This window comes from Cervus canadensis, chromosome 14 (assembly GCF_019320065.1).
Source record: "Cervus canadensis isolate Bull #8, Minnesota chromosome 14, ASM1932006v1, whole genome shotgun sequence".
NCBI classification, from domain to species: Eukaryota; Metazoa; Chordata; class Mammalia; order Artiodactyla; family Cervidae; genus Cervus; species Cervus canadensis.
Genome location: NC_057399.1, coordinates 4,517,843 through 4,529,768, shown reverse-complemented (window position 1 = coordinate 4,529,768; position 11,926 = coordinate 4,517,843). Strand labels below are relative to the sequence as shown.

At 37.3% G+C, this 11,926-nt stretch overlaps 1 protein-coding gene across 2 annotated transcripts in view; it reads right to left on the bottom strand.

The window, feature by feature from the left end:
• Positions 1-1,296: 1,296 nt before the first annotated feature.
• GLRA3 (glycine receptor alpha 3) overlaps positions 1,297-11,926 on the bottom strand; it is a 174,146-nt gene continuing 163,516 nt past the window's right edge. For both annotated transcript variants that reach the window (XM_043487336.1, XM_043487337.1), the window contains one exon: positions 1,297-1,810. In XM_043487336.1, the coding sequence (XP_043343271.1) occupies positions 1,532-1,810 (279 nt within the window). In that variant the 3' untranslated portion in view covers positions 1,297-1,531. The remainder of the gene's footprint in view (positions 1,811-11,926) is intronic.

The window sequence follows — 11,926 nt, the reverse complement described above, 5'->3', positions numbered from 1 at the left end:
TAAATCTGATTTAGTTGTTTTCTTCATGATTAAACCTTTCTCTGTCAGTAATTTGGCTTGAGTTTCCATCTAGAGAATCTGACCAGTAATTAAACATTTTTAAAAAGGATTATAGAGCTTTTTAAAAATACAACACTGATGCAAAAAATAGCAAAACTGTAATCAGAGTCTGGTTCAACTTAACCCCAAAACTCTATCATGTATTTGCACCTAATTACACTGCACGAAATGAGTTAATGCCCCATTGTAGTTGAAATAATTCCATGGGGTTGCTGATAAGTTTTAAGTAAAATTTTTATTTAGAATTATTCACAACTAGTGGATGTCTTATATATTGAAATTATTAATTCATAAATACAAAACAATCAATTCTCATGTATAGAAGTGACTTATTTATATAATTTAGAATTAAAATCTTCCTTCCTTATGTTTAGGGCTATGAGTTGGAACCCATATAACTTTGATGGAAAGTCTGTTCTTATTTTAAAAAATCTTCCTAAATCTATTTTGGTTTTCATCAAATTCATTTTTACCAAAATGTAAATACTATAATCCTACTGAATTTTAAAGCCTCATTCTAAACTAAAATATAAAAGTCTTACTGAACTTTGTTCAACTACATCAAAACAATAAACATAATTACTTACAGATGATTAACCAACTATTAAAAATCTAACAAAACAAAGATGCTGGCTTGAATTTTTTCAGTGCTTGGCAACAAAGAAAAATACATAGCTATAACACTTTTTAAAAACAATAATGTTTTTAGTATATCTACATTCATTCACAGATATATAAAGTTAAGAAAAGTAGATTTTATGTATAATATGATTGCTTAGGCCATTAAAAACATTTCCAAAGAGGGAAATTTGATATTTTAAACAATTAAATTTAGTATATAAACAATAAAAGTTTTTTTACTTTAATCTTTTGATTTTAATTTTCTATTACTTAAGTTGGTTCTATAGCATTTGTATGTACAATTTTCTGTTGTTATTGAGTGAATTTGTCACTTAAATATCTGATTATTTTTGTTTTGTAACTATAAGAAAATATTTTAAAGCCTCAAGCTACATTTTTTAAATCTTCAACATTTCCTGTTTTTCCTTTTTAAAAGTTTTCTGTGCAAATTTAACTTTTGTGATATTTAATACTGAATTGAAAAATCAAAGAATTTTAAAGCAGTTTTCACATGTACTATTATGTGACATCATATTATATAGAAACACATTTACAATAATATGTCCACTTGTAAAATTTACTATGAAAGAACAGATAATCTTAATGAAATAGAATCCCAATAATACACATATTTTGTATTCATTAAAAGAATCATAACTGCCTCATGACTTTGCATAGCAAGTCATAATCACACCTTTCCATACGTCACTTGAGCACAATGGTCATCATTTGTAAACCACACACACACACACACACACACATACACACACAGAAACACCCTTAGGCAAAAAGCCTTCCCTCTGAGTTGCCACACTTGATTGAGTTTGCACACTTGCACACTCCCCGAGACTTAATCTTGCTGCTGATGAATATCCTCATGCCTAAGAATTTTATAGATAACCCAGTAGAAAATATTAAAAATCAAAAAGGCTAATGGGAAGCAGGCTCGGGAGATGGTGTCAATCTTCTTGGCCCGGTCGATAAAGACCTTCCTCATCTCATCTGGGCTGTTCGGCATTACTTGGACAGGATGGTTGGGGCCCTTTGGGGTCACACCTTCTTTGCTTTGCAGACACGGCCCCATTCCATAAGCTGTGAAGCTGAACCGGCTTTCCCTTATCTCATCATCCTGTCATAAGAAAAACAGAAGCACTGAAGTCATAGAATAAGGCAAGGCATGTATAACAAGTGCTTCAGAACCATAACTGAGGCTTTATCATGATAAATGATAACATTATTATAATGAAAAGATAAAGCATATCAAGGTGAGTTGACTTTTGTTCCCAGTCAAGTTTTAATGATTTATCCTGCTGTATCATATACATGAGTCCATTCAATAAAACTCTCAAGTGTTATGTTTTAATGGAAAAACTAAATATTCTGGTATTCTCTACATATTGCCAGACCATCTAAATAAACTGGGCAAGAAAAAATTCTATTTGGCTAATAAGTTATCCAACATCTGTTGGGTCATCAAAAAAGCAAGAGAGTTTCAGAAAAACATCTACTTCTGCATTATTGACTATGCCAAAGCCTTTGACTGTGTGAATCACAATAAACTGTGGAAAATTCTTCAAGATACGGGAATACCAGACCACCTGACCTGCCTCTTGAGAAATCTGTATGCAGGTCAGGAAGCAACAGTTAGGACTGGACATGGAACAACAGACTGGTTCCAAATTGGGAAAGGGGTATGTCAAGGCTGGATATTGTCACCCTGCTTATTTAACTTACATGCAGAGTACATCATGAAAAATGCTGGGCTGGATGAAGCACAAGCTGGAATCAAGATTACTGGGAGAAATATCAATAACCTCAGATATGCAAATGACAACTCTCTTATGGCAGAAAGTGAAGAAGAACTAAAGAGCCTCTTGATGAAAGTGAAAGAGGAGAGTGAAAAAGCTGGCTTAATACTCAACATTCAGAAAACTAAGATCATGGCATACAGTCCCATCACTTCATGGCAAATAGATTGGGAAACAGTGGAAACAGTGGCTGACTTTATTTTTTGGGGCTCCAAAATCACTGCAGATGGTGACTGCAGCCAGGAAATTAAAAGATGCTTGCTGCTTGGAAGAAAAGTTATGACCAACCTAGACAGCAAATTGAAAAGCAGAGACATTACTTTGCCATCAAAGGTCCATCTGGTCAAAGCTATGGCTTTTCCAGTAGTCAAGTATGGATGTGAGAGTTGGACTATAAAGAAAGCTGAGCACTGAAGAATTGATACTTTTGAACTGTGGTGTTGGAGAAGACTTGAGAGTCCCTTGGACTGCAAGGAGATCCAACCAGTCCATCCTAAAGGAAATCGGTCCTGAATATTCATTGGAAGGACTGATGCTGAAGCTGAAACTCCAATGCTTTGGCCACCTGATGCGAAGAACTGACTCATTTGAAAAGACCCTGATGCTGGGAAAGATTGAAGGTGGGAGAAGGGGATGACAGAGGATGAGATGGCTGGATGGCATCACCGACTCAATGGACATGAGTTTGAATATGCTCTGGGAGTTGTTGATGGACAGAAAAGCCTAGCGTGCTACAGTCCATGGGATCGCAAAGAGTCGGACACGACTGAGCAACTGAACTGAATGGAAGATGTATAAGTAACTGACTTTTGAGTAAATAAGTCTGAAATGAAAGCTGATGACCCAAAGTACACGTAACTGTTGTAATCTTACAAAAAAAACTGGAAATTGATTTCTCAGCAATCTTTAAAAAGGATGTTCATTTATACTGCCAATAGTTTTCACTTCTGTGGGATTGTTAAGGCTAAATAACTGTTTTCTTTGATTTTTCTCTATCTTTATGGAGAAATAATTGACACAGAACTGTATGAACTTAAGGTGTACTGCATGATGGTTTCCTTGAAAACAATGGCCTTAAGGTAACAGGAATGAGGAGTTTGTGCCCTGTGCGGTGGCTCCTGCCCTGGGGGAGCTATGTGGTGGCCTGAAGAGCCGGGGGCCAAGAAGGCGCTTGAGTGGCTGCCTCCCCACCCCCAAGATGCAGATGCTGCGTCTGGTGTATTATCTGCCTTGTCTGCTCCTAGAGGACTGAATAAACACAATATCAGGTTGAAGTCTGTTGCGTCTGGAGGGTCTGACTGACAGTTTGAACCCAAAACCTCAGCAGTGGTGATGGAAGGTGACTTGGCTTTCAGACCCTTTCAGTGTCAATGTGGCCCAAGTTTCTGGGAGGGAGTTCTGGTGAGAACTTGACCCTGATCCTCCCTGAGTTTGAGATAGCAAACCCTGCAGGGAAAATACTGGGGATAAATTGTACTATTGGGAGACGGATGACACAGCTGTATGCCCTGTTGAATTAGCAGGAGGGTGATCATCGAGATAAAACCAGTGGGAAACTAGGTTGTAAAACAGGGGAAAGTGGTTCAAGATATAACTGAGAATTGATAATCCCTGTGCAACGGGCTTCCCAGGGGGCTCCAGTGGTAAACAACCTGACTGCAATGCAGGAGACATTAGAGATGTGGGTTCCATCCCTGGGTCTGGAAAATTCCCTGGAGGAGGGCATGGCAATCCACTCTAGTATTCTTGCCTGGGAAATCCCACGGACAGAGGAGCCTGGCAGGCTACAATCCATGGGAGTCTCAAAGAGTCAGACATCACTTAGTGACTAAACAAAAATTAATAATAATAATAGAAGGAAAATAAATTAGATTCCTCAAGCCTTATCCTCTTACCTACACTCTGGTAGACACGGTGATTCAGGGAGCGCCCTAGGCCTGGCTTCCCAGGAGGCTCTCCTTTGGGCAAGGAAGAAGGGGATGTATGATTTGTGGAGGAGTTTACCCCAGCAGCTGACATACTGGGTTTCACTGATGGGAAAAAAAAAAAAAAAATCTGGGCCATTCAGAAGAAAGAGCTTGGCTAGAGAAGAATCTATCTGTCAGCTCTCTTGAGGTGACTTTTAAAACTCAGACTGAAAAGAGCAAAAATGGACAGGATTCCTATGAAAGGTTTCCTGGCAGGTTGTCGCCAGTCGGGAGGAAGGAAATGGTTTCAAGTTACTGCAGCTGCTTCCCTTAAGGAACCCTGTTCAATCTGCTGTTTTCATCTCAGAAATTAATCCAGTGATGCCAGTGGGAATGCAAACCAAAGGGGCTGACAGGGTGGCTGAATTGACTCCATCTGCAAAGACAGAAAGAAGTCTGAAGGCCAAGTTCTCCTTGCCCAGTTCTGAGTGGGGTCCCAGACTGTGCCATGGTTAACACTGAATAGCCATGGGTGGTAAAAACAGCTCTTTGGGACTGTGGAAGCCAGTGTACCATGTGCAATCAGACTGTTGGAAAATGAGAAGATGATATTAAGAATAATATTAAGAAGCTGATGGGGCACAGTGATACTGGGTTCATAGGCATCACGGTCATAGTAGAATGACCATGATGACATGCAGATAGGAAAATAAGGGACTAAGATATATCTAGTGGGCTTCCCTTGTAGCTCATGGACAGAGGAGCCTGGCAGCCTACAGTCCATGGGGTTGCAGGAGTCGGACACGACTTAACAACTAAACCACCACCAAGATATATCCCTGATGGCTCAGTTGGTAAAGAATCCATCTGCAATGCAGGAGATCCTGGTTTGGTTCCTGGGTTGGGAAGCTCCTCTGGAGAAAGGGAAAGGCTATCCACTCCAGTATTCTGGCCTAGAGAATTCCAAGGACTGTATAGTCCATGGGGTTGCAAATAGTCGGACACGAGTGAGCAACTTTCACTTTCACTTTCAAGATACATCCAGTAGGTGGCATCAGCCAACGACTAAATGTATTAATATAATTGGAAAGGATGTGACCATGAATGAAGGGCCTGGCCATTTTCTGTCTTGAGCCTAATCTTGGGCTATGGTTCCTTATGCCTGCTGCATGCAGTCATGTCCAGCTCTTTGACGGCTGAACACTTGAGTTCACTAAGGAAATCCCCCCAACAGCCTCTACCAGATGGACATGGCAAAAACTGTTTAGGAGTTTCATTATAGGAACTCCCGGGTAGAAACTAGATAGAGTCCCCATCTAGTTGCTGGCTCAGAAGGAAACTATGTGCCAAGGCAGATGTCTTAGACTGGCTTTTGACATAGTCATGGTGGTGTCTGAACCATGCGGCAATGGATATAACATGTCCCTCTGTTGCCCACTGAAGCCATTGATGTGGTCAGAGCTTGTCCAGAATATTAACAAGATTAAAAAAAAAATTGCTCGAAAATTGCCTTTGGATTCAATCTCCCGAGGACAAGCGCTAACACAAAGCTGACAGATGGAATGCCACTAGGGTCTTTGCCCAGAGCTCTTAGAGAAGTCAACTGACTATAGAAGAAATAGGGCTTCCCTGGTGGCTCAGACAGTAAAGAATCTGCCTGCAATGTGGGAGATCTGGGTTCGATTGCTGGATTGGGAAGATCCCCTGGAGAAGGGAATAGCTACCCACTCCAGTATTCTTGCCAGAAGAACTCCATGGACAGAGGAGTCTCACAGGCTACAGTCCATGGAGTCACAAAGAGTTGGACAAAACTGAGTGACTTTGAGAGAGAGAGTCCATATTGGGCTTTGTTTACACTATAACAAAAGCCACAGCTGAAAATACTATTTATGGCTTGAAACAGGCACTTTTATATCAGTCTGGGCCCCTGGAATAGATCTCTTTGGATAAAGGAACACATTTACAAATGATCAGTGTATAAAATGGCCCAAGAGCACAACATAGTAAGGGTATATCAAATTCCATCAGCTCACAGAGCAGTGTTTTAAACAGAAATTAAAACATTATTACTATAAGACTCAGATCATAAACAATAGAAGCTATATTGAAACAACTTCAATAAAGACTTTAAAAATAACCCACACAAAAAATAAAAATCTGAAAAAAAAAAAAAAAGAAAGAAAGAAAACACCATTATCACTAAAGACAGGATGGTCAGGACATGACCAGTTGGCTGGTTGGTTCACTGGACTAGCACGCAGACCACGCGGTTACGGTAAGAAGCAAGTGTCTTTAGAAAGTTTTCTGGTTTCTGGTAGTGGACGTGTGTGTTTGGCAGCGGGGCATGGGGGGGATAGGAAGGCTATTACTTAACTCAGTCCCACCTCACAGGTTTCCCTTTTCTATCCTTTTGTATCACCTGATGTCGTGGTTTTGGGTCTACAGCTGTATTTCCCAGTTGAAGGGCTCATTTCTACGCATCATACTATATGTATTTATTTAGACTAGAAAGCCATTCATGCTCCCTGTGGAAGCGGGATCTAAAAGTCCTGTGTGCTTGAGTAGCTGGAAGGCCTCCCACTTAGATGAAGACACTTTATCTGCTGTCTCTCTTGCTTCTTATCCTACTGAATAGCTGAGCAAATGACATATGAGATCAAAGCTTATTTCTGTCTTGAAAGTACAAATGCCTCCTCAAACCTGTAATCACAGCTATGGAGCTACACTGACAAAGCCACTTTACTTTGAATATTGATTTTAATAGAAAGTGACACTTTTGAAAAATTGAAACTTTAACATCATCATGCAGCATTGGCCTAGCATGAAACCTGGCCACAACTTGTAAAATGACCATATTCTATGTGCATGCAATAATGACAGTCCAGGCCAGGACAAGATTTCTCACACTGAGGTCCATGCAACAGCTGTCTCAGAATCATTTGGAGGCATGGCTGAGATCCAGTTTTCTGGATCTCAATTGCACAGATTTTCACTCATTAACATTTAGGTTGTCCCTGTAATCTGCATTTCCAAGCTCTCCGGGTGATCATAATGCTCAAATGTGTAGAAACAAAAATTCCCAAAAGACACAATGCAGCTATCCTAGTTAGCTGGAATTCATGGTGATGTAACATTTTTTTGAATTCCTCTAACACTTTCTAATTTAAATTTTAAGTGGTAGTTTATGAAAACATACTCTGTAATGACATTTGGGCTAGTACTGAGGTATTATTTTATTTTTTAACAATTCCTGTTTTTAAGTAAGGCTGTGTCTAGGAGAGGCTGTATGTGAGCCTATTTATGTGAACTGTATCTTTATTCATTTTTAAATTTATGATGGACCAAAGAATATTTTAGGAATAGAATTTTGACAATTACATTTTATAATGTGATTTGGTGCTATATCGTTTTCAAAAGCATCTGGGATATGATTTCACTAACAAACATATCATCAGTGGCTTTTCTGTTAATTTTGGAGGTGAAGAAATAGAAATCTTCCATTTCAGTAAAAATATTTCCCTTGTTAAAACCTGTCATTCAAAACCTGCCACCTGGGGGGCTTCCCAGGTGGCACAGTGGTAAAGAACCTGCCTGCCAATGCAAGAGACGCAGGTTTGATCCCTGGAGCAAGAAGATCCCCTGGAGTAGAAATGGCAAACCCATTCCAGTGTTCCTGCTTGGAAAAGTCCATGGACAGAGGAGCCTGGTGGACTACAGTTGATGAGGCCGCAGAAACTCAGACATGACTGAGTGACTAAGCACATAACTAAAAAGTATATCAAGTTATTTTATGACAACTAATTTTTTTGCTTTGTAAAACTCAGGCAAAAGATTATCCTGTGCTTATGTATGTTTACAAGTGCAGTGATATTCTTTATTCCAATTAGCACTCAAATATTTTTTTGAGATAATTCAATTTTCTGGAGCTACCTTCAGCTTGGCTTTCTAATAGAGTGAAGGCCACAAAAGCAAGGTTTAGACAAACATCTAAAACTTTTGACTCACTATAGGTTAGCCAATGTTTAAAGTTCATGATATTAAGCCCCTTTACAACTCAAAATATAGACAATAATAAAGATTAAATAGAATGAATTCAAAATGAACTAAAGAACATGGCTGATTCAAGAAGTAAAATTGAAGAAACAGCTTAGTTTACCCACAAGTCAATCGTCTCAATATGCTTCAAGCAAGTTAGAAGGATAGGCAATAAAAAATATAAAAAGTCATTTTGTTGGTGCATAATTCTTTCTGCAGGAGGACCTGTTTTCACTAAATATGGAAATGAGAAAAATGTTTCAATAATTAAGCAACAATACCATTCTGTGAAACATTCTCAGTGCTTTTCCACTTTATTTAGAGAATTATGCCAAAGATTGACTCATGTAACATGCATATTATAACTAGAATTATTACAGAAAGAAAATTCATGGGCAGATATAGTTATTCAATTGAATTTCTTCATCTTTATCATCAAACATAATATACTATCATGTATATGAGAAAAGAATTAATTTCCTATCCTCTTCTTAGTTCTAAAATAGCAACAAAAGAATCTTATCTGTTTGCTGGCATGGTGAAAGCATGAAGATTGCTAGTGAGTAGTTACAAATTATTAATCATATAACCCAGACTGAATGATGATTAATTATAACAATTGCTGTGAGATACAACAGCATTAAATATGTTACTTTCATCCTGATGTTTTCCCCCTAGTGAATACCTTTGAGATGTTGTTTATACAATGAAGAGGTTAAGTAAATTATCCTAAAGGTTGTTTTGTTTAAATAACTTTCTGTAACTTTTAATTGTCAAATAGGAAAATGACAGAAGGAGGAAAAGTAAATGGATATTAATTCCCATTTATATGATTTCAAAGTATGTAGATTTTTTTTAATGTTTTTAAATTTTTTTGAAAATTGCTAATTAACAAAACAATGGCTTGTTTTTGTTGAGAGAAATAAGCATCACTTAGAAAATTCTAAGGCTAGGTGAGGTATGTGAATGAATTAAAAGTTGTTCTCTAAAATATGTATCAGCCTAAAACAAAAATCCTGTTTATTAAACATCACCCACCCAAATATGGAAGGCTTAAAAGAATACAACTATGTATGATGTTAAAAATACTTTAGACTTACAAGTCAACTGTCAATATAAAATTCTTTGAAATTTAGCTCCCAGGAGAACCTTGCATTTATTATAGATGACATATGAATTAGCTGGGCTTCCCAGGTGGCTCAGACAGTAAAGAATTAGCCTGCAATGCAGGAGACCCAGGTTCAGTCCCTGACTTGGGAAGATACCCTGGAGAAGGGGATGGCTACCCACTCCATTATTCTTGCATGAAGAATCCCATGGATAGAGGAACCTGGTGGGCTACAGTCCATGGGATCACAAAGAGTCAGATACGACGACTGAGCGACTAACACTTCCACTTTCATGAAGTAGTTATAAATTAGCCAAATTTATGTTTGGTGTATTGAATTTAGATTCAGAAATGGTTTGGAGATTATTGAATGGTAAAATGTAAGCTTAAAAGGATGAATATTTTAGGTGAAACTTTATGAAAATATATATACATACATAGGGGAATTGAAAATTGAAATAATATTTTTTAAAAATCTGCATATCTGTTTCTAACTTAATGTTCTAGATTCTTTCAGTGCCAACTTATCACCATAGTGTGACATAAGATAATATTTTACAGTAGATAGCATATATAAAAAGCAGTGTGCCTATTTTATTTAACTGTGTGATGGAAGTCACTATACAGCATGTAAACTTAAGTAGAGACTATATTACTATATTGAATATTATTTTCCTAAACAGATATTTCAGAGAGGATAGAGATTAAGAAATAGTTGTATTTAACATACACTTGGAATACATGTTGCAGGAAATAATCAAATTTTTATAATTTTTCTTTTACATAAGAAGAAATTTCTAACCCCTGTACATCAGTCATTCAAGTAGAATTTAGTTTGAAGTTGTTGAGAAACTACTTTTTTTCAAGTATATATCAAATACTTACCTATTGAAAGAATATCTTCTATTTTAGAATATAGCATAAACTGACCTCCAATGGAAACTTTATAAAATAATTCCATGTATACAGGTACTACATTGCTTCCAACCATGAAGCCTCATCCATTCAACCAAAAGAGTATATATATATATTTATAATTGGGCTTCCCTGGTGGCTCACTGGTTAAGAATCTTCCTGCAATGCAAGAGACCCAGGTTCAATCCCTGAGTCAGGAAGATTCCCTGCAGAAGGGAATGGCAATCCACTCTGGTATGCTTGACTGGAAAATTCCATGGACAGAGGAGCTTGGTGGGCTACAGTCCATGGGGTCATAAAGAATCGGACACAACAGAGCGACTAACGCTTTCTTCACATTTTTCATATTTATATCTGTCCTAAATTTATATTTATTTTCACATTTATATTCTAGACCTCACAAAGGGTATTAACACAAGGCAGAAAAATCAATTATTTGTTATTCTTAATAGTTACCTTGAGTTACTTTTTAAAGTAATACAGGACATAAATACATACATAAATAAGTTTTTGTACAGATAATCAAAATACAGTCAATTATTTTAAAAAGGAAACAAGCAAAAATATACACTTGGCAATTAGTTTTTCAATCTAGAATTTGTGGTCCATTCTTATTTCATTTGCATACACAAGTAACAATATACAAGAATAAGCAGGAAGATATACTAGAACACCACGTGAATGTATTTTTGCTCAGCAAACTTGCATTATTACATTGCAAAGCAAAAGCTGTATGAAATGCATTAAAGCAATCCCATAACATCCATATTTCTCAACAAATTACATATGTTCAGAAATATTTCTGCATCTGTTTAAACCGTCCAGGACTAAAGTAATGATATCATACATGGGAAGAGCAGCTTCTAACCAAAACACTTCTGTATCATGCATACACCCACACACACAGCACTGGGGATAAGCATTTATGGCAGGGTGCGGTGGTGTGTGATTGGCACACAGCAGGCTAAAACAGTGTGGGGTGGGGAAATTTGGATACAAGTGCAAACGTGTATTCTTTCACAGTATACAAAAAGGATCCCTTGTACCTTTACAGGGGAAAAGGTAAGGTGTAAAAGATCGCATGCAGTGCCTAGGCCAAATGCTAAACCAAGTTAAAACTTTCCCCAGAATAATATGTTTATCAGTGTAAGGCCCTTTGTTATGTGAAGTTTTCTATAATGGGGCAATTTTATTTACTGCTTCTTCTGCCGAATTAAAATACTATGAAAAACATGCAAATCAGTACTCATAAAAGGAAAGGGTATTCAGTTAATTTTTAGACTTATCTTGATTATATTAATTTAATAATTTAGATTGCTCAGACTGTCACTAAGCAAAGTAGATACTTTTGGTTTTTTTTTTAATGATGAATTCATTTGGCCCAGAGGGCTATAGGTTGAGAAAAATTGTTTTCAAAAAGTGAAAATGATCAACCTTAATTATCATCAACCTGAATGATAATTAGAATGTTA